The sequence below is a fragment of the Galeopterus variegatus genome, unplaced genomic scaffold, assembly GCF_000696425.1.
Source record: "Galeopterus variegatus unplaced genomic scaffold, G_variegatus-3.0.2 Scaffold452, whole genome shotgun sequence".
In the NCBI taxonomy this organism is placed as follows: Eukaryota; Metazoa; Chordata; class Mammalia; order Dermoptera; family Cynocephalidae; genus Galeopterus; species Galeopterus variegatus.
The window spans coordinates 274,091-297,863 of NW_007726563.1; the positions used below are offsets into that span (position 1 = coordinate 274,091).

General features: G+C 45.5%; 1 protein-coding gene across 4 annotated transcripts in view; it reads right to left on the reverse strand.

Moving 5' to 3' along the window:
• Positions 1-1,327: 1,327 nt before the first annotated feature.
• TAF8 (TAF8 RNA polymerase II, TATA box binding protein (TBP)-associated factor, 43kDa) overlaps positions 1,328-23,773 on the reverse strand; it is a 30,799-nt gene continuing 8,353 nt past the window's right edge. Inside the window, exons 6-9 of one of the 4 annotated variants that reach the window (XR_550229.1) lie at positions 21,689-21,836; positions 20,138-20,280; positions 5,693-5,800; positions 1,655-1,673 (exon numbers count right to left, since the gene is read on the reverse strand). Coding sequence is in view for 3 of the 4 variants with exons in the window: in XM_008568911.1 (XP_008567133.1) it covers positions 11,318-11,330; positions 11,629-11,768; positions 20,138-20,280; positions 21,689-21,836 (444 nt within the window). In the remaining variant the exon portion in view is untranslated. Of the gene's footprint in view, positions 1,674-5,692; positions 5,801-11,227; positions 11,331-11,587; positions 11,769-20,137; positions 20,281-21,688; positions 21,837-23,773 lie in introns of those variants that run through there. The other 3 variants (XM_008568911.1, XM_008568914.1, XM_008568912.1) reach the window with 3 other exon arrangements.

A 23,773-nucleotide genomic window follows, 5' to 3' on the forward strand; every position in this document is an offset into this window, starting at 1 on the left:
TGAAGCCCATCTGTGCCATTTAGTAGCTTGGTGACCGCACACAAGTTACTTAACCTCTAAGCCTCTGTGTCCTCTTCTGTTAAGCAGCAAAAATAATAGTACTATTAATAAAAGGGACGATACATGTGTAAATAGGAGAATAACTGTACCAACCTCATCACATTATTGGGAGCATTCACAGTTAATCTGTGTGAAGTGCTCAGCTCAGTGCCTGGTATGTCGCAAGTGCTCAGTAAATGGATTTGTTCCAAAATACATCTTGTTTTCTCATCTGCACCTCTGACCCTTACGGGATCAATATGCAAACCCCTCAGCGAGGCCAGCGAGGCCCTTAAGTCTATCCTCAACCTTCGTTTACACACTCAGCCCTTGCCACTCCCTCACGTGTTGTGTTCTCTGTCCTCTCTGTCCTTCCTTCCTTTGCTTGACTTGGCCAACTTTAAGCTACCACTCAAATGTCACCGGCCCTGCGATGCTCTTCCTGAAGTCCCAGTCCAAGAAGACCTTGCGCTCCCTCCTCTGTGATGGCAGAGCACCTGGGTGCACCTCTGCAGGTGATTATGTTCCCAGTTCCAGCTGATACATACACGTTTCTTACAATAAAAGGAATAGGAAAAAACACTCAACTCCTGTCAAATAAAACCAAAATAAGATACCATTTTCTACCTTTCAAACCAGCAAAGTTTAATGAGTTCCACAACACTGAGGTGGCAAGAGGGTAAGGAAACAGGCCCTCAGGTGGGAGTGTAAATTGGTACATCTTCTGAGAAGGACTGGGCAACATCTGTCCACATCTAATAGGCACATAGTGCAAAATGACTTATGCACAAAGCTACTCACTGCGTCAAGGCTTGAAACAGCAGAGGGGGGCCGGCCCCATGGTTCACTCGGGAGAGTGTGGCGCTGGTAGCGCTGAGACCATGGGTTCGGATCCTATATAGGGATGACCAGTGCACTCACTGGCTGAGCGTGGTGCAGACCACACTGTGCCAAGGGTTGCGATCCCCTTACCGTTCAAACAAAACAAAACAAAAGAAAGAGAAACAGCAGAGGGATGGAAACTACTTAAGTGTCCATCAGCGGGGGACTGGTAAATGAGTTATGGTAGAGCCATACAATGGAACATTATGCAGTCATGAAAGAGAGAGAGAAGCTTCTTATTACTGACGGGAACATCACCAAAAGATACATTGAGAAGTGGAAAAAAGCATGAACAGTTTAGACAGTATCTACCATTGTGTAAAAAGGGGAGAAAATATATATAAGCAAAGCATTTGCTCTGATGAACAGAACATTTCTGGAAGGATACATAAGATAATATTGATAGTAACATACTAGTAGCCTCCCAGGATGAGGACTGAGAGCTGGGAGACAGGGAAAGAGGAAGGTGCTTAGTTATTACATCTTCTTCTGTCTTAAAGTTTAATACCGTATACATATATTACTAATTCAAAATTAAAATAACTTTTTAACAAAGGAGGAAAAGAAAAGGTAGTAGTAAAATGAGGTGAGGATAAGCTGCAAGCTCCAGGAGGAGGAAAAATACCTTGAACTTGCTTCCAGGAGTGGGAGTGTCCATGGCAAATCTTTACCCTGGGCCAGCTGCCCCCAACTTACACCTGGGCATGGTCAGCTGCCATTCAGAGGATTCAAAGACATGTTTCAGTATGAGCCTGAGTAAAGCAGAATGATAAACCCGCTATCAGTGGCTGAGGAAAATTCATAAATGAATGCATAACAAAGCCCCAAAGAAATAGAATTGGAATTTGGGGTCCCAGGGCTCTTCCATTATGGCATATAAGTGACAAAGCTCAGGCTGTTCCTCTTGCACCCACACAGCTACTTCTAAGAGCCTTTGAGGAGCCTGACCTTCTATCTATCTTTGTGACCTTCTATTTAATGCCTCTGAAGATCATTAAGAACTCACCTGGGTATAGGGGAGTGGGGTAGGGCCCCTTCCAACCCTGAGCCCCAGGTGACCTCAATGAGAAAGGCCAATTAGAGAAAGGTGCAGGAAAGCCCATCAGTTCAAAAGACCCCTTCCCTGGGGCGACATTGATTCGGAGCTGGCAGAACTGTTCCAAAACCCAACCTGCCTCGCTAGGGTACAATCTGAGGGCCAGGGCCGCTAAGGGATCGTCTGCTGGCTTTACAATGGAGAAAGTTGGTTACAGCTGACACGAAACTAGCCTCAAAAGAGGAGATGTTACAAGAGGGACACAGGAGCCTTGGGGGCTATGCTGGTGCAGGCACCTGGGCATCCTTGTCCAGTGGTTGAGTCCCCTCAGGCTGGGTCAGATAGGGCCCCCCCTCACCCACCTTCCCTCAGGCTATCTCGGGCCCTGCCTCATCCTCACCTCTTCCCAAAGCTTCAACTACTAATCCCACCCCTTTCAGATCTCAGCATAGGCTTCAGTCCTTAAGTCCAACCCACTAGTGACAGTTGTTCACCTCTGTCTTGGTAAGTGGAGTTACAACAGGTTCCTGTGTGTTTATCTGTCTCCCTGACTACACTGCTAACTCTCGGGGAAAGGGTGTTATCTGTGGGTTTGTGTTTCCTCCCTCTCCCTTGGTACAGGGCTCAGCCTGTGGTCAGTAGTCACTCGGCTGGTTGACCAGCTGGCTGGCTGTCTTAGGGCCAGGACTAATTTCCTCCCCATTTCAGGATAGCTAGCTGTCTCCTGCTGAATTGTGTTTGGAAAAAGTCAAACTACATGACTCAGAGAACTAGTGTCTTCTATCCCGCACTCCAGCCAGAATGATCCTAAGTCAGTTCTTGTCGCTCCCTTGCTACCCACCTCCCTCTGAAAAACATCTGAAGCCCTTCCTCAGGCCCAGGAGGCTTGGCTCCTCCCTTAACCCTCTCCCACACCTGCCTCCTGCTCCTCTTGCCTCAGAGCATGGCCTTCTGCTGTCCAGACACACACATGCTCCTGCCCCAGAGCAAGTGCACTTGCTGTCCCTCTTCCTGCAATGCTTTTCCACATGCTGGCTCCACCAGCAATGCATTCAGAGCCCTGCTCAGAGGGAACTTTCCTTCCCCAATCTTTCTAAACTAGCAGCCCCTGCAGCACCTAGCTCCTTCCCACGGAGGCCCTTTTGCTCCTTTCATCTGCCCCTCCACATCCACCCTACGCTCTGCCCTGGGAGGCTGGCCTGGTATGGCCTGCATCAACAGGCCCCATACCCTCTGGCTTTTGTTCAGCAGAGAGCAGGCAGGATGCTGGAAGGAAGGAGGAAGGAGAGTGAGGTCAGGTATTAATTTCCCCAGTTGGCTCCCTCCCTGTGGGGCTGCTGCATGCTGACTAGGCTCCTGGGCCTAATGCCTCAGTTCTTGGCAGAAGGCTCTCACATGGGCCACTCCCCAGGTTCTGATAACTGCTCCTTCCCTTCCCTGTTGGTAGCCCAAGTACTATGCTGTCCCTTGTGGTTCCCCTGTACGTGGCCCACAATTTGGAGGTAATGCCTTTATTAAACTTTCCTCGAATTACCCAGTCCGGGTATCCTACCACTTTCCTTTCAGGACCCTAATTCACCACTTGACATTACATGTCTGTTGTGAGCTGTCTGTCCCCCAACTAGACCCTAAGCTCAGAGGAGGTAGGGACCTTGTTTTATTCTCTGCTGTACCCCAACATCTGTATCAGCATCTGCATGTAGTAGAAGCTCAATAAATGTTCAGTGAGTGACTGAAGAAGGGAAGAATCAATGAAATCTGGAGAGAGGCTACAGAGGCTGGAATGACAGGCAAGATTTTAGGAGGTGATGGGCAGAAAGGCTTAAGAAGGCAGAGGATGTGACAGTGTTGCTTCTCTTTTCAGGGCATAAAGATCCCGCTGATGGCCTTATTTGCACTTTGCTACAGTCTGTTATGTGTTTGGTTTTGTTTCTTTATATGTCTGCTAGACTGAACTAGAATGAACTCCCTGGAGGCAGGTACCAAGTCTGTCTTTTTCACCAGGGTATCCTTACAGCGACACAGTGCCTGGCACACAAAGGTACTAGATCCATATTTGTTGAATAAATGAAAGAAATGACTTATCCAAAAGAAACAATGAATTGGCAGAGGACCTCGAAAGCCAGGTTGGGCAGTTTGGCCCTGGCGTGAGAAGCAGTAGGGAGGAACTAAGTCCCACTGCAGGGAGAGAACTGACAAAACTAGGGTCTGTAGGAAGATGAGCCTGGTGGAGTCGCAGGCTGGGGACACACAGGGAGGCTGCTGCAGCCATTTGGGCAAGGTGGCATCCAACTGGCCAGGAAAGAAGAGGGGGTAGGATTTGGTGACCAACTGTATACAGATGGACAAGGAAAAGTGTTTTGGTTGGGGGCTGGGGGACTGGGAAGATGTGATAACGATGTTGAGCCTGCAGTTCTGGCCCAAGGTAAGCACTCAAGGGTGGTCTGCTATTATCCTCACTGTTCTAACCTCTGTCTGAAGTGGGAAAGCTGCCAAGTGGAAGTGGTTCGGGGAGAGTCAAATTAAATCTGACCATGTTGTATTTGAAACATAACCAGACAGCTGGCTGCTGAGCCCTCCTGGGGACGTAATGGCTGGAGGTGGAGGGGCAGATGAGCCATCTCTATGTATGAGCAGAGACAGAGCGTGTGGGGCCATCCACAGGCAGGCGGGTTGGAGGGAAGAGCCAGCAAAGAAAAGGAAGGCCAAGAGGTATAATAACAAGGAAAGGGGGGCAGTGTCCTGGAAGCCAAAGGAACAACTCTGAAGAAGGACGGGGTGGCCAACATGGTCACATGCCAGAGGCAAAAGCTGGGTTGGACTCACTGGTTCTGTGAGGTGCTGCAGGACCCGATTCTGGAGAAGCACCTGACTGCTGGCCTCTAGGATCAGCTGGGAGAGCCGACAGTGCTACATCCACAGTGCCACGTCTGTGGGTTCCGTGTTAGTAAAAGGCTTCCCTTGCAGTGGCTGGGTCTTGCTCTTAGGAGGAAGGTGAGAGGTTTACTTCACACACACCTCCCCTCTCCCTCTTCCCCATGGCTGGAATGCGGGCCCAGCAGATGGGGTGCGGGAGAATCAAGAGGCAGGTGATACCATCAAGTCAGCAAGCCAACCTGGACCTCCTACCCAGACTTTCACAGATGGCATAAGCTTCTCACTTAAGCCACTATATTTTGGGGACATTTTGTTAGAGCAGCCTAACTCATGTTAGAACACACCATTTAATCCAATAGAAATGCCACCTTAGGGCTGGCCTGGTGGCAGACTGCTACAGCGTGCCGCTTGGGAGCGCGGCGGCGCTCCCACCGAGGGTTCGGATCCCACATACAGACCGGTTCCCGCTCACTGGCTGAGTGAGGTGCAGGCGCAACACCGAGGGTTGCGATCCCGTTGCTGGTCCCGGTCCGGTACGGGCGCGACACTGAGGGTTGCGATCCGTTGCCGGTCACGAAAAAAGACAAAAAGGAAAAAAAAAAAAAAAAAAGAAATGCCACCTTAGATCATACCAAAAGTCGCTTAGCCCATTTCTGCCAGGGGCCCCAAGGGCCAGTGAGAGAGCTCATTGGTCTTTCCTTTGACAAGATTGCCACTGTCCACATACCCTGATATCCTTGTCTCCTTAATAATCTATTACAGAGCCTTCACCCATAAGTGGATCCAAACCCTTCATAAAAATCTTTGTCTGCTCCTCTACTTTATCAAGGAATGAGTGATTGGCAGCCTCAGCCTTACCATTACCCTCCTTAGCTGGCTCCATTTCTAGCTCCTCTTCTCTCATCCGCAGGCCAACAAGTGCATATGTAGTAGGAATGGCCTGGCGCACGCTCGTGCTCAATGAGCCTAAGGAACAGAATCACGAATAGTTGTGAGGCGACAGAGTCAGGGTAAAGAGCATAAACACTGGAGCAGAATGTCGGGGTGCAGACTGCAGTTGTGCTACTCAGCAGTCAAGGGGGGAGGTAAGTTACTGGTCTCCCTGGGCCTCTGTGTCCTCGACTGCCAATGAGGACGGTAAAAACATCTGCTTTTAGGGTAATTGTGAGGATTAAATGAGTCAATATGTATAAAACACTTAGAACGGTGACTGGCAAGGGTTATCAATTAGTATTAGCTTTTATAATTTTATTTTTTGGCAGCTGGCCAGTATGGGGATCCAAACTCATGCTCTTGGTGTTGTAACACTGCACTCTAACTGACTGAGCTACCCGGCCAGCCCCTTATAATTTTAAAAGCTCAACAGAAAAGAAAAAAGGAAGGTCTGACAATGGAATAATACTGTTATTTATAAAGCACAGTTATACTTTATCTATGATACAGACATTCCATTAAATCCTCCTGAGAAGATATAATGATCCCATTTTATATAAACTGATTTGGAAGTTTAGTGATTTGCCCAAGATCTCACAGGTGGTAAGTTGTGGGGCAATAAATACAAAGGTTACCAAGCCTTGTTCAACTGAGCCGCGTGACCTCTATGTAGACAGATTTCAAGATTCTGGAAAAACAAAGCTTAGAAACGTTTTTTACACCTGCTTGCCAGAAGGCCAGCGCATTTTGTCACTGGTCTCTCAGATTAACCCCACTGACCACCATTTAATTGCCTCTGGTCAGAAACAGAGAGAAGGGGCCTGCTGAGCATCCTCACCTTGGCCAGAGCTAGGGCTGGTGACCCAGCAGGTGGGAGGTTAGGGAAGGGGAATGGCCAGGTTGCCTGCTTGTCACTACGTGCCAGGGGGACTGCTGTACACTTAAGAAACATGAAAACTGAGTGCGATGTGTAGATCTTATTTTGATCCTGATTCAAACAAGCCAACTTTTTAAAACAAACACAAAAACATATCTGAGACAAATGGAAAAATCTGAATATGAACTGGGTGTTAGGAGTATTATGAAATTACTGTGAATTTGTTAAGCATGATAATGACATGGTGGTTATGTAAAGAAAAGGCTATCAACCCACACAAACATGCCCCACTGATTTTTGGGTGTTTTTTTTTTTTGGTGGCTGGCAGGTACAAGGATTGAACCCCAGACTTAAAGAAAAGGCTATCAACCCACACAAACATGCCCCACTGATTTTTGGGTGTTTTTTTTTTTTTGGTGGCTGGCAGGTACAAGGATTGAACGCCAGACTTCAGACTTATGAGCACCATGACCTAACCAACTAACACGCCAGCCCCTAACTGATTTTTGACAAAGGTACAAATGAAATTCAATGGAGGAAGGGTAGCTTTTCAACAAATGGTGCTGGATCATCCATGGTGGAGACATCAACAGGTGAAATAATGAACTTGACCTAAACCTCATGCTTTATGTATAAATGAACTCAAAACAGATCAAGGACTAAAATGTAAAACATGAGTAAATAAATATTTTAGGAAAAAATATAGGTCTTCAGGACCTAGGGCTGGGTGAAGAATTTTTAGACTTGACACCAAAAACACAATCAGTAAAATGAAAAACTGATAAATTGGACTTTATCAAAATTAGAAACTTTTGCTCTGCAAAAGACCCTGTGAAGAGAATGAAAAGACGAGCTACAGAGCGGGAGAAAGTATTTGCAAATCACATAGCCAACAAAGTTCTTGTGTAGAGAATATATAAAGAAATCTCAAAACAAATAATCCAATTATAAGGATGGGCAAAAAACACAAATGCATATTTCACCCAGAGGATATGCAAATAGCAAATAAGCACATGAAAATCTGTTCAATATCATTAAGCATTAGGGAAATGCAAATTAAGTTCACAAGGAGATATTACTATACACCTATCAGAATGGTTAAAATAAAAAATGTTAACACTGGATACTGGTGAGGATGTAAGGAAACTGGACCACTCATGTATTACTAGTAGGAATCGAAAATGGTACAGCCACTTTGGAAAACAGTGTGTCAGTTTCTTATAACATTAAACATTCAGTTACCATGGGACCCAGCAACTGCATTCTTGGAATTTATTGCAGAGAAAAGAAAACTTATGTTTACACAAAAACTTGTACACAAGTGTTCATAGCAGCTTTATTCATAATAGCCCCAAGCTAGAAACAGCCCAGATGTACCTCAATGTGGGAATGGTTAAACAAACTGTGTCAAACTGTGGTACATCCATACCACGGAACACTACTTGGCAATAAAAAGAAATGAACTATTGATACACACAACCTAGATGGATCGCAAATGAACTTTGCGAAGTGAAAAAAAGCCAACCTCAAAAGGTTACATACTTTGTGATTCCATTTATACAACATTCATTTATACAAATTCTAAGTAAAATTAGAGAGATGGAGAACAGAGGAGTGGTTGCCATGAGTTAGTGATAGGGAAGGAGAGAGGTGTTTAGAAAGAGAGAGAGCATGGCTGTGATGCAACTGTTCTGGGTCTTGTGGTGGTGGTTACATGAATCCACATGTGATCATACTGCATACACACATATACAACACACACATACACAGCATACACATGTATACAACACACACACATACACACACACACACACACAATGGTGAAATCTGAATAAGCTCTGTGAATTGTACCAATGTCAATGTCCTGGTTTCTATACTGCATTACAGTTATATGCTAACCACTGGGAGAAACTGGGTGACAGGACCCAAGACCTCTCTGTACATTTCTGTGCAATATCCCATGAATCCATAATTACTTCAAAATTAAAAACTTTTTTTTGTGTGTGGCTGGCTGGTTCGGGGAGCCGAACCTGCGACCTTGGCGTTACAAGGCTGTGCTCTAACCAACTGAGCTAACCGGCCAGCCCCAAAATTAAAATTTAAAGAAACATCTATGAGAGATGCATACTGACACATTTACAGAATAAATGAAAAAGGTCTCTGGTTTCCTTAAAAAAAAAATACTCCAGGAAGAAAAAATAAATGAAAAAGAGTGGGAGAAATAGATGAAACAAAACTGACAAGATGGTGATACATGCTGAAACTGGCGAGGGATATACAGGGGTTCATATACTTTCCTCTTATTTTGTGTTTGAAATTTTCCAAAATAAAAGTTGTCCAAAGAGCTGGCCAGTTAGCTCAGTTGGTTAGAACATAGACTTATAAACACACACACACACACACATACCCCATAGACAGACACACCCCCCCCACAGACAGACAGACACACACACACGTTTTACAAAGTTCCCAGGTGTACTTAGTCCAACAGAAGGGCTAAGCCTTACTCATCTCACCACGGTTTTACTCGCTGCTGTAACTTTCTCACACAAATTAAGTTCAAAGCTTAATTTTGTTTTGTAAATACAAAGCTTGTTTATTTACAAAGTTTTTATTATGAAGTTTATAATGGGCTTTTCATAAATCACGCTTTTTATCTGCCTGTTTCCTACTTTTTCCCTCCAAGAAGTCCCACAAAGTTATAAAAAATATAAAGTTATAAATATACATTGAGAAATATGCAGTTTTCACGCAACAGTCTGGTCAATGTTTCAAGTTGTTTAACCAGGTCCAGTGTCTCTCATCCAGAACAGAATTACAGCAGCACAGCCACTGAAATCTCAACGGCGCAAATGGCAATCCTTTTCCAACCTGCCTTATCCCTTAGCACAAGGGCATCCACAGGTGTTTGTTTTGGATAGTAGCGACAATCGGGGACTGCAGAAATGCTAACTGTGGGCACTGCTCCTGGGAGCAGTGAGAAGAGCAAGCTGGCATCTGCTGTGGCTCAAAGCTTGGACTGGATTTCAACTCACCAGGCCAAGAATGGCCAAGAACAGATCATAAACTCTGAGGGGTCCACACAAACCCAGTTTAACTGCTTTCAACTGGAAGAGTTTTAGGTCATTATAGATCTGAAAAACTCCCATTTGGTCCAGAGTTGGGGAATCTACTTTTCTTACAAGCAGCATTTTCCTTGCAGGCAAATGGACAGAGTGCCCTGGAGGTCAGGGGTGCTGAGGAACACGGGGCCTGCTGTCCAGTCTCCAAGTTTTTCAAGGTTTCAAATTCACCAAGAGAATGGAAGATTAGGAGAAGACTGTGGAAGCCAAGTGGGGGTATAAATAAAATTAAATATGGACATGAGGATTCTAACCCAGGGAACAACTTGTTCATCCTGTGTTAATTTCCAGGTATCGCTGGCATTTTTCTCCCTTGGATTTGGCTTTAAAATCTCTTCCTTCTGAGACCAGCCAAAGGATATCAGCTTGCCCAGTATCTTTCTGAAAAACTTGGTTTTAGTTTGTAGGGCACATCAAGGATGCAGTCTTCTCTCCCCAGGAGGTGAAGACATTGGACAACTTCAGACCTGCACTCAGAGAATGCCTGGGCTTGGCCTGCAGCTCCTCTCAGCCCACTTCTGCCGTAGGCTGGGAACATGGCCTTGCATCCGCCTAGCCTGCCAGCAGACCAGCCAGCTTCCTCAGCTTTCAGAATACAAGACCACCCCAGCCTTCAAGTTCCCACCCACCACACCCTTTTCCTATTGTTCAAAATCTATGGCTCCTCTATTAAATCACAGCATAATATATCCAATGCTCTAGGCTCTGTCAGAGAAAACCTCTTTTCCCAGAAGACGGCAGGACTTGGTAGTTTCCAAGCACATATCCCACCAACGGACAATAAATGACAAATCTCTCAGAAGGAATGCCACCCTTCTGCAGGGGGCTTCCATCAAATGCTGACCAGAGAATAAGTTCTCCTTCACATTAATGTATCTGCTCAGGGCTCCTGACTCCTGCTGGCCCCAGATCAAAGCTGTGATGTGTGGGCCTCTTGTTTCCAACGTGTTGTGGGAGCTCAAAGTCACTTTCCTTCAGCTTGGCAGGGCACTTGGAGACCAGGTGAGGAGAGAAATAAAAAGGATGTTCTGGCATGATAAACTGGTGCCACAAATTGTGGGTCAAGAAAAGGGATCCAGATATCCTGAAATACACACTGGGCAGACAGTCTTCCTGGTAGTAAGGAAAGCAGCAAAGAATCCTTTCTCTCCTGCCACCTTCCCTGGTCTTCCAGGTTTCAAAGAAATCAAGTCCTATGATAACAAACGAAAGTCACCGGCTGCCAAAACGCCCCAGGCTATACTTGGGAGAGCGTGGTGCTGACAACACCAAGTCAAGGATTAAGATCCCCTTACTGGTCATCTTTAAAAAAAAAAAAAAAAAAAAAAAAAAGAAAGTCTCGTTATTATCATTGTATCTTCCTCAACCCAATCATCCAGTGAAAACAGGTAATCTTAATGGAAGGTTTGCTAATAAAATCATGCCTGATCACACCCTGCAGCCTCGGCGTGGCCACAAGGAGGTCACCCTCTCTTCTTCCCTTGAGTGGCTCTAACTCCCCCAGGGAGGGTGATGTCTGCATCCCTGTACAAGCCAGGCTTCTTTCTCAGCTCACGAGAGGGACCTAGAAAGAAGAAGAACCATGGAGCCTGCCTGGTGGGGGCCTTGCCTGTTCTCCTTCCAGGGGAGAACAGCTCCAGGGCTGTGGGGGTTGCTCCCCGAGCTGCAGGCCACTCAGCCTCTAAGGACTGACAGGTACGCATGGCAGCTAAGTAAGGAGAGGAAAAGGGAAAAGAGTTCTCTCACCAGAGTAGTTTTCCCCAGGTTCAAACACACTGGTAAGCCTCTCTTTTCCGCAAAGGAGCAGAGAAGACCACCTCTGTTGGCAGAGAAGCCTCTCTGGACCCCAGCCTCCAACTCACTTCTTCCTGCGGATCTTGGGTTTCTTCACAGGCCGCAGATAGGGGTTATCGATGACATTCTCCTCTCCATTCCGGCTTCCTGACAAGGAGGGGTTCTGCTGCAGGACAGAGGTGTTCTCCTTCTCGGCTCCAGAATCGTCCTTTGAGCAAAAGCCGAAATAAAGCCACACACCAATGGCATAAGGAAAGAGACTGTGTCCATAACAGAACTACTATTAGCATCCCTTTCATTGAGAACTTAGAAGCCTGGAAGCCACCTTCTTTCCAATGTTCCTGTCTCTGCCCCAAACAAAATGAGGCTGGCTATTAGCAGAAGGTGACACAGTGGAGCACACAACACAGAATCTTTTTTTTTTTTTCTTTTAAAAGATGACCGGTAAGGGGATCTCAACCCTTGGCTTGGTGTTGTCAGCACCGCACTCAACCAGTGAGCTAACCGGCCATCCCTATATAGGATCCGAACCCGTGGCCTTGGTGTTATCAGCACCACACTCTGCCGAGTGAGCCACGGGCCGGCCGCACAACACAGAATCTTGAATCTCTTGAGAAGGCAGGGACATGAGTTAGAAAGAACAGCAACCCGGGAGGAGTGGGGAGTTGCGGGCTAAAGTTTAGATGCTTCAGGGAGGAAGCTCAGCCCAGTGGGAGATAAAGAAAAAGGGAAGTGACCCTAGATGCCTTGCAAGACTCAGAGATACAGGGCCAGAACAAATCATTTGCATAGGGTATCTCCTGGACCAAAGCTAATACAAAGCATAACAGATGTCCCCCCAAATTCTCAAATCTCTGATACTTGCCATATGGTACCAATGATCATATCCCAGCATAGGTCAGAAACTTCTCAAGTCCTGAAGGAGGGCTCCCCAAGGCAAAGAGCCTACAGGTACCAGCATGTGCTCATCATCAATAATGCATATCTGTGACCTATGAATCAGGTTTTTTACTATTTATTTTGAGAAAATTTGATTTTGCAGAAAAGTTTGTAAGTTCACATATATTCAGTATGGACCCAATTAAATTTTTTAAAAATCATAATTGTGGGGCCGGCCCATGGTTCACTTGGGAGACTGTGGTGCTGATAACACCAAGGCCATGGGTTCAGATCCCTATATAGGGATGGCTGGTTAGCTTGATTGGGAGAGCGTGGTGCTGGCAACACCAAGTTAAGAGTTAAGATCGCCTTACCAGTCATCTTTAAAAAAAAAAAAAATCATAATTGTGTACAGACATACAAAAAAAGATAATACGTTGAAATTTTAAAAACTATTATGGGAATATGGGTGATTGATTCTCCTTTCCTAATTTATACTCTCCTCTATTTTCCATGTTCTTTAAAAGAAACAGAGGTTGCAGGGGGAGGAAGGAAAATCACACCAAAAACTTGACCTAGAAGCCCAGGCCTAGAAGCTGGTTGGGAAGGAAAATCACACCAAAAACTTGACCTAGAAGCCCTTGACCTAGAAGCTGGTTGGGCTGCACCCACTGGTGATGGGCCAAAGGTTCCAGCAGTGGAAGAAGTCACTGAGATTCCTGTTCAGCAACAAGAGGCAAAAGAGGCCCTCACTGAGCTCAACCAGGCGAGGCTGCTGTCAGAACAGACGGCAGGGCAGAGGACGCCATGATCAGATGGCATGAAATAAACAGTGGGTTCTGCAAGAAGGGACAGCTGGCCCAGGGTGCGGACACCAGTCTCAGGTGTAATGAGCCTGAAGAAACCGGATGACTTCTGGGTTCTGCTGCAGGCCCTCTCTGTCCCATCAGTTCTATTCTCCCCAAAGGCCCAGCTCCAACCAGGGCCTGTGTGCTTTCCCTCTATAACACCCCTGATTTGGTGGGACCATAAGGTGACCTAGAGCCATTTTGGACCTTTTGGAGACTCTCTTGAAAGCGAGTGCCGCATGACCAACCTTGCTCATGCCAGACCAGGTGCCTAACACATGGTCTGCCCACAACCAGACCTGCCTTGGATATATGGTTCCAGACCTTTCTGAAGTTCTTATTGGCTTGACCGAGTAACATCTACTCCCTCCCCTTATCCTATCATTTCTCTACGGTAAAGAACCTATCTTCGAAGTTACTGGAAGTTCATTCCAACCATGCCTATGTTTCTGTGTTTCTAAGGACTGGTATTTCAGTCAGAGGTGCTGAAATACCAGTCCTAGGGCCACTGCTGGAGGGCAGTGAGGCCCCCTCCATTCGGCTCATTATGTCTCACAAGAGCAGGATAACAGCTTCTCGCGGAGCTTGTGGAAATGACACTTTCTTGCCCCCTTCAGAGACAGGCAGCCTTAGATAAAACAAGTAAAATGTCAAACTAACCCAGAGATTTTTATTTTTATTTTATTTTATTATTTTATTTTTTTATTATTATTATTTTTTTGTCTTTTTCTGTGTCCGGCAACGGATCGCAACCCTCAGTGTCGCCCCCGTACCGGACCAGGACCGGCAACGGGATCGCAACCCTTGGTGTTGCTCCCGCGCCTCGCTCAGCCAGTGAGCGGGAACCGGTCTGTATGTGGGATCCGAACCCTCGGGCGGGAGCGCCGCCGCGCTTCCCAAGCGGCGCACTATCCAGTGTGCCACCGGGCCGGCCCTAACCCAGAGATTTTTAAGAGGAGGGAGCAGAATGGCCAGACTCAGGCAGTGCCTGTGACTCTAAAGGACCCCATACACCCTGAGTGACTGCATCCTGTCTTGCAGCTTTCAACACTGTTTTCACACCAGCGACTCCCACAAGAATATCTCCAGCTCTCACCTCTCTCCTGACCTCCGGGCTCCTACAGCCAACTGCTTGCTTACTCAGCATCTTTGCTTGGGTGTCAGGTAGGCCTCTCAAACTCGCTGCACCTAAAACGGAACTCCAGCCCTTCCCTGCAAGAAAACAGCCCTTCCCACAATCCTCCCCACCACGGGTGATGGCAGCTCCATCCTTCCAGTGGCTCAAGCCGTAAACTCTGCAGTCATATTTATATCCCACATCCAATTTGTTAGGACTGCCTCTTGGCCTTACCTTCAAAACACAGGCAGAATCTGACCACTTCTACTACCTCCACTGTGACCACCCTGGGAGGATCCACCATTGTCTCTCGCCTAGATTACTTCGATGGCTTCCTAACTGGTCTCCCTCTCTAGTCCATTCTCATCACAGCAATCAGTGATTCTTTAAGAAGTTCACACACCCTGTCCTGACTCCCATCTCACCCAGTTAAAAGCCAAAAGCCCTACCTGAGCTGACTCCTCACCCCAGCCACTTGCTGAAACTTAGAGCCTTTGCACTGGCCATTCCCTCTGCCATCACTCTCTTCCCCAGATCCCCACATGGCTCACTCCCTCACCTCCTCCAAGTCTCTGCTCAGATACTACCTTCTCCCTGATGCTTACCCAGAGTAACCTATTTAAAACTGAAACCTCCATCCTCACCCTGGCTCTTCCCCTACTGCTTTTCCCAATAGCACTTTCACTTTTAATTTACTCTATAATGACTTATTTACATACTATGTTTATTGTCATTCTCCCACTTCCAATCACCTACCTTGCCTGGAAAAGGTTTTGTTTGGGCCGGCCCGGTGGCGCACTGCTATAGTGCACCGCTTGGGAGCGTGGTGGCGCGCTCACTGGCTGAGCGAGGTGCGGGAGCAACACCGAGGGTTGCGATCCCGTTGCCGGTCCCGGTCCGGTACGGGCGCGACACTGAGGGTTGCGATCCGTTGCCGGACACGAAAAAAAAAAAAAAAAAAAAAAAAAAAAAAAAAAGGTTTTGTTTGTTTTGCTCACTGCTTTATCCCAAGCAGCCAGAACAGTATTTGGCACATAAGCAAGTGCCCCATGACCAACCCATTTAGGTGTTAAATAAATACTTGCTGGGTGAATGGTACGTTTTTCTTTCTTTCTTTTTTTTTTTTTCCTTTTTGTCTTTTTTCGTGACCGGCAACGGATCGCAACCCTCAGTGTCGCGCCCGTACCGGACCGGGACCGGCAACGGGATCGCAACCCTCGGTGTTGTGCCCGCACCTTGCTCAGCCAGTGAGCGGCCGGTCTGTATGTGGGATCCGAACCCTCGGCGGGAGCGCCACCGCACTCCCAAGCGGCGCATTGTAGCAGTGTGCCACCGGGCCGGCCCACGTTTTTCTTAAAAGAGTAAAAGTTTAGACATGTGGATCGCCTGCAGAAGGTAGCTTGTCCAAATGTATGAGAAAAAAAAAAATCTATTATACACTAATTTAAAATGAATAGTTCCTTTATGTTCAAGTACATGGAGAAACTAGAACTAGTTAAAAAAAAGTACTACCTAGCAACAATCCTTGAGAGATGTACTATCATCAATAGATAATAATTTAAAATATCAGTTATTTAACTAACAATGTTTATAAGTGCTAAAGATGGAAAACATCCTAAATGTGCACTGGGAACTAGTTAAACTGTCAAACCCATACAATTGAATACAATAAAGCAGTGAGGAATGAAGAAGCTCCTCATATATAGATACGGAAAGATCGCCACGATACAGCAATGAAGGTTTTGAAAAAGCAAGGAGAGAATCGCTTGTGATTTGCTGTTTGTGTTTAAAACAACAATAAAAACAATGTCTCTAGAAGGATACACAAGAGACTGGTGAGACAGTTGCACTGTGGGAGAGAAAGTGGCCGGCAGAAAACAGGACGGGAGAAAGAATTGTCACCACACATCTTTTTGCACATTCTGAATTTTGAAACAGTGATTACATTTCCCAGTCCAACAAAATGACATTAACAAGTCCAACTGTCTGTATATAAATTGTTGCTAGAGTCTTTGTCTTGACTTCTTTTTATTGTATTCTTTACAGAACAGCATATGGTCGTACAGCCTAAATAACAGCAGGGGAGGGAGCCATGTGTACCATGAGCTGGAAATATATTGGTAGCCTAGAAAAACACTGGAGGGCTGGCTTATTAGTTCAGTTGGTTAGGGTGTGGTGCTAATAACACCAAGGTTGAGGGTTCGATCCCTGTACCAACCAGCCACAAGAAAAAAAAAATTAGAGAAAAATATTTCCAAATATGTAGAGTTTATTTGGGAATAGAAAATAAGATTATAATTTGTAACGCACAACATGGCAAGCCATGAGTATCTTTGGTAAGGGAGGGGTAAGAGAAAGCTTTCATTGGCAAAAAAGGGAGAGGTTCATGTAAGGTGCTGGGAAACAGATTCATTGGTTTCTGAGGCTCAAAGTCAGATTTGTCATCAGTTCATTGGTTACTGGGCAAGATTCCTTTGGAGCATCTTATCTGAATTACTGCAGTTCTAAAGAATGTCTAATGATAAACCTTGCCACAGAAATATGTGCATATGTGCAAAGCAGCAGATGCATGAAGGATGCAAAGAGATTTCTAATGGGTTTTAGAAAGTCCTTGGCAACAGTTCTTATCTCAGACAAGCAAGCATGAGCCCCTCCGGTGTGCCTTTCCTGGCCCTATTTTGTCTGGGTCTGACAGAAAGAGATTGCATTAGCTTTCACACTATCAGCTCATCTTATCTCAGGCTCACCATTCCCCCTGAGACAGGTGTTTTATTCCTATTGGTCTTGTGAGGAAACAGACTCGGATGTTAGGTAACGCAATCAAAGTCACATATCTGGCACCACCTGGATTTGAAGCCAGGCCAGTTTGGCTCCAAGGGTCGTGTCTTTCTACTCTTTGCTGTCTCTAACCCTGGCTCAGCCTCTCAGTACCCAGGAGTCCTCTTTCAGCCTCAGTTCACTTACTACCACGACCTACCTTATATCATTACCAGGATTGTTAGGTAACACATCTGCAAGCCCTTTAACTACACTGTACTTACAAAGGTATGTTGATGTTTGCTTAGATTCCTCCTTCTCAGGTGAACCTCAACTTAGTTCATGACCCAATCACTGTATCTCAGCCCAAATTAACTGAATCCAAATCAAAAGTGTAGAATAACAAGTTCCTCTGCTTTATTTAAAGCTATGGGCTGCCACCCCTAATTCTGAAAGGAATAATTTGACAATAAAGAAATATGTATTCAAGCAAGGAAGACATTCAGCAAATAATATGGCCTTGGCACACACCACCTGCAAAATCAAGTGGCTGCCTGGCATGTGGTGCATCACATCTTAGAGAACATGAGGGACACTCAGTCCACCGACAATCAACAAAGCATCCATTGCATAAAAGCCAGGACTGATTTTAAAGGATATTGAATATGGTAACCTGACTATAAGGACACTGTAAGCCTTAAAGGTACTACAGCTTCCAGCAGTTCTGTGATTCTACTTGGCACTGTCTTCCAAGACGCAGGAACAAGAGTGGGGTCTTATCCTTTCACTTACTAAGTATGACACATTGGTAACCAGAAAAGAATGTACAGCCTAAAACAAGCTCTGAGCAGTGTAACTCCTCACCACCTAAGCCTCTGTATCCACACACTCCATCTCCTATCCTGGGTATGAAACATCCATAAGAAAGCTAGTCCCTCCATTAGGATGTGAGACCCATCCCCTCTCACCTACCAGAAGACATCATTCCAAAATGTTTCTTCCTCTCCTGCATCAATTTTCCCTCTCTACTAGATCATTCCTATTGGCATACAAACATGTTGTTATTCCTTTTATATTAAAAAACAAAAACAACAAAATAAGGGAAACAGAAATAAAGAAAAAGAAATAGACAAAAAATCATGAAAATACCTCCCTTAATTTTTGAATTTCCCCTCTTTAGCTACCACTCCATTCCTCTCCTTCCCTTGACAGCAAAGTTCCTTGAAACAATTTGTCTATACAAGCGCTGTCCAACAGAACTTCCTACGATGATGGAAATGTTCGATATCTGCACTGTCCAGGATGGTGCCCACTAGCTACACATGGCCATCGGGCACTTAAAATGTGGCTAGTGAGACTAAAGAACTGATTTTTAGTTTAATTTTAAGTAATTTAAATTTAAATAGCACATGTGGCTAGTAGCTACTGTAGTGGACAGCACAGTCTACGTTCAACTGGCGCTAGTTTCTCCAGTTTCTTCACTAACCACATGTGCCTATTTAAATTAATTAAAATTAAATATATACAGCTCTCTACCTGACACCACCACCTTGATGTCTAACAAGAATCTCAAACTTAAGATGTCTAAGCCTGAACTGTTGACTCTTCCCCACACTCCTGTTCCACCCACATCTTCCCTATCTTGGCTGAAGGCAACTCCATCTTTCCTATTGTTCAGGCAAGAAACCTTGCAGTTATCCTTGACTTTCTTTCTCTCATAGATACTCTATCAGTGGCTCTGCTTAGAAAACAATCTAGAGTCTGACCAAATAATCTATGTGACCCTGTCTCATTGTCTTCGCTCCTGCAACCATCTCTCAGCTGACTGCAGCTGCCTCCTAGCTGCTCTCCCTGCTTCTGCCTGCCCTCTACAGTCTACCCTCAGCACAGAACCTGACTGATCCTGATAACCAACCTACATCGGATCCTGATCCTCCTCTGCTCGACACCTCCCATGGCTCCCATCTTACTGAGTAAAAGCCAAAGTGTTTAATACTCGTATCACCTTTAAGATCCTGTAGGGCTAGACTCTCCCAAGAGCTCTCTGACCTCATCCCTTACCACTCTCCCCCTTGTTCACTCCCTTGTTCACTCCATCACCACCCTGATGTCCTACAGGCAAGCTCCCACCTCAGGGCCTTTGCATCTGCTGTTCCTGCTGTCTGGAATGCTCTAACCCTAGATACGTGCAAGCCCTGTTCTCTTCAGGTCTTTATTCAAATGTCACCCTCTTTTTTTTAAAAAAAAAAGGCAAGCTCCCACCTCAGGGCCTTTGCATCTGCTGTTCCTGCTGTCTGGAATGCTCTAACCCCAGATACGTGCAAGCCCTGTTCTCTTCAGGTCTTTATTCAAATGTCACCCTCTTTTTTTTAAAAAAAAAAAAGATGACTGGTAAGGGGATCTCAACCCTTGACTTGGTGTTGTTAACACCATGCTCTCCCAAGTGAGCTAACCAGCCATACCTATATAGGGATCTGAACCTGTGGCCTTGGTGTTATCAGCACCACACTCTCCCAAGTGAGCTAACCAGCCATACCTATATAGGGATCTGAACCTGTGGCCTTGGTGTTATCAGCACCACACTCTCCCAAGTGAGCCACATGCCAGCCCTCAAATGTCACCTTCTCAGTCACCCTATCTAATACTGCATCTACCCCATCCCTACTTCCTTCCCCTAGATTATTATTTTTCCTTAGCTCCGTGAGGGCAGGGAATTTTGTCTATTTTGCTTCCCACCAACTCCCCAGCACCTGGAACCATACCTAGCCCTGCAGCTACTCATTTGATATTTGTTAAATGAATGAGTGAATCCCTGGGACATGAATGTGTCTCTGAAGTGGCACATGGATCATCATGAGCCCATCATGCAAGCCCCTCACATAAAGCCAGAGACCTGGTGTCGGTCACATCCAATTCCCAAGGGCAGGATGGGCTAGTTGCAGGGGTAGCCTGAGGCAGGCAGAAGGCGGGACCCACCGTGCTGATATGAAGAGCGAGGTTCTCTGTGTCTGTCTGCTCGTCCTGCTCCGAGGAATCCGTCTCTTCCATTTGTTGCATCTCCAGCTCAGATGGAAGAAGAGCTGTCAGGTAGGGGATGGTGAAAGGTCTGGCCGCAATCACTGGGGAATTGGAAGAGAGACACAATTCTGCCATTATGGAGTCCTTGCAGCTGACCTAGTGACTTATGATGAATCAGTGAGCACCACCAAAAGACAATACTAGCTAGCTTGCTCCGATGGGCCAGGCAGTGTCCTATGGGCTTTACACATGTTATCTTTAACCCTTGCTCCTGCCCTATTAAGTACAATTACCACTCCCATATCACAGATGGGGCAACAAGAGGTTAGGTGACTTTCTCAAACACACATAAAATGGAAGAGTAGGATTCAAACTCAGGCAATATTTCAGAGCCCACTTTTAGCAAATACAACTCAAACCATCTAGAACTGGGACTATAGATAGATTCCTAGCAATGCAATGGCTTTGTGATCTTGTACCCAAGGCCAATTAACCCTTCTAAGCTTCATTTCTAGAGCAGGGATATTAATCCTTCCAGTCTGAAGGACTCAAATCCAAAAGCTAGCCTTGAGAACTCTCTGCAGGTAAGTATGCAAAAAGCAATAAAACACATCTGGTATAGGAGAGTTCCAGTTCTTCCAAAAAGCAATGAGGAAGAAATGGGTAAAAAACATAATAATAATTTTTAAAAAGTCTCAATGTATATATCTGCGGTAGAACGCAACTGTCAGGAGATACTCTAAAATTATTTTTACTGTGGGTCAGATGCAGGGTCTTGCAGTCAGAAAGAGCTAGGTTTGAATACTACCTACTAGCCATGTGACCCTGAGCAAGTTTCTATTTTCTATGAGTCTTGGCATCCTATAAAGGTGTTGAAAATAACAGTTGCTAACTCATAAGCTTACAAGAGGATTTAATGAGATGATGTATGGGAAATGATCAGCACAGTGTCTGGCACTTAGTAACTGTTAGCTGCTATTATTACAGAGCCAGGCACACAGCAGGGATTCAATAGGAACTTGCTAAATGAATTAATCACCCAAACCAACCTCACTCATTCATTTTATAAAAACTGAGGCCTATGGAGATGAACTAATTTGGTCAACACTGCCAAATCGTAGTGCTGAGACCCAGTTACATGAGATGGGACCTGTGAAAGGATGTCGAGATAGGCAACTGGCCCCTGACGCCAGTGTTCCTTCTACTGCCTGGGCTGCCAGTTCTCCTGAATGAGCCTCTCTCATGCCTGGGGCTCAGCTGACCCTCGAGCTAACCTAACTCAATGTACCTCAAGCCACCAATCCCAACAGAGACCATTACTGTTTTGGAGACATCGGTTAGGGACAGGCTCTTCACACCTGGGAAAAGAAGCCAGAGATCTGAGAACAAGCTGCACCTGAGAGGAGGACAAAGGCTTATTCATTTCTTCCTACCATGCTGAGAGAAAGGGTAGATGGTATGAGTATCTCAAACGACAAGACAGGCTTCAAAGAGGGGGGCGACTCTCACATGGAAATGTGCTGACATCATCTTTGAACAGACTCTGGGTTTCGCCTGTCTTGGCCATAAAACGGGTGAGTGCCCGCTCCACGTCGCGCCTCTGGGATGCAGCCTTCTCCCGCAGGACCTGATAGTCTGACACAGGCTCACGGTATGTCTATAAAGAGAACAGCAAAGACAGAAGGGTGATGCCAACCTATCATTCTGCTCTCCTCAGTCCCTGCCTTGTTGCTGCTATGTCCTTCCACCCTCTAAAATGACCCACTACTTTCATTTACAGCAGAGATTTCTGAAGCACAGTGGAAGGGCAGAAAGAAAACAATGTAACTACATTAATATTTATTTTTAATCTTAGAAATTAAGAAATGTGAAAATATTTACTGTGGAGACCAGCTCCAGGCCTTCATTTAGCTCCCATAACGGCTGGTCTCAGGTGTAAGAGACATGTCCTGAAAGAAGAGGGGGTCCCCCCAGGGAAGTCCTGACAGGGACTGCTGATTCCATCAATGTCATGTAACACCCTGCTGTGAGTGGCTGCCCATGTGGATTTACAAATTGCACCATCCTGTTTTCTTAAATCGACCCTCACAATTGAACACGTTGTTCCAAAGTTTCCCTCAAAGAAATATAGACTGAAGATATTATTGTAAGTGCACGTGAGCAAGAAAAGGGCAGCCTGCTACTATGAGCTTGTTAGTAATCATGTTATGGAGTGAAAAACAATTGAGATCTAATCAGAATGAGAGGTTAGCCAAAACATTTTAAATTCTAACAGCAAAGGTGACGTTATAACAATGACCAAAAAAGTCACTACTCTTTGTGATATGGAGAGAGGGTTTTGTCTTCTTTTGTTTTTAATTTTTTTTGGTGGCTGGCTGGTACAGTGATCTGAAACCTTGACCTTGTGTTATCAACACTGTGCTGTAATCAACTGAGCTAACTGGCCAGCCCGAGACATGGTTTTTAAAGGAGGCACTTGGAAACGTTTTTACTGTTGTCACTGTCAATTCAAGTGTGTCACCTGTACAGTTCCCACATCTATACTTAAACACAGAAACAGAATTTTCTTACGTTTAAAATCTTCCCAAAATAAAAATGAGAGGCTTTTTTGTTTTTTGGTGGCTGGCTGGTTGGGGATCTGAACCCTAGACCTTGGTGTTATAACACCGTGTTCTAACCAATGGAGCTAACTGGCCAGACCCGAAAATGAGTGCCTTTTGAAAATACTTGTTAAAAATATTAAAACATAGGGGCTGGCCTGTGGCTCACTTGGGGAGAGTGTGGTGCTGAGAACACCAAGTCAAGGGTTAAGATCTCCTTACCAGTCATCTTTAAAACAAAACAAAACAGGAAGCAGAGGCAATCACATGGCTCCCACTAGAACAGTTACAAGGTTTCCTGAAGTTTTAATAAGTGTGACATTATCTTTTAATGTACGTTATTTTAGTACAATGTTACATTATAATATTTACATAAATAAGCAAACATATATACTGGAATATGTGCTTAATATTTTTACTGACAGGGATACACTATAAAAGAGAGATGATATGGGTTGAATTGTGTCTCCACAAAAAACGTTTCCGATATGTTGAAGTCCTAACCTCTAGTACCGCAGAATATGAGGGGTCTTCAAAAAGTTCATGGAACGGGCCGGCCCAGTGGCGCACTGGAGAGTGCGCTGCTTGGAAGCGCGGCGGCTCTCCCGCCGAGGGTTCGGATCCCATGTGGAGACTGGTTCCCGCTCACTGGCTGAGCGTGGTGCGGGCGCAACACCGAGGGTTGCAATCCCGTTGCCGGTTCCCGGTGTTGCGCCCCGTTACCGGTCAGTAAAAAAGACAAAAAGGAAAAAAAAAAAAAGTTCATGGAAAGATTTATATTATCCTTCAATTCCACTTTTCTGTGAGCTTTTTGAAGTATCTGCATATGACGTTGTTTGGAAACAGGGTGATGGCAGATGTGATCGGTTAAGATGAAGTCATACTGGAGTAAGGTGGGTCCCTAATCCAATATGTTTGGATGACTGGTGTCCTTAGAAGAAGATGGTCATGTGAAGTCAGAGATACAGAGAGAATGCCATGTAAAGACAGAAAA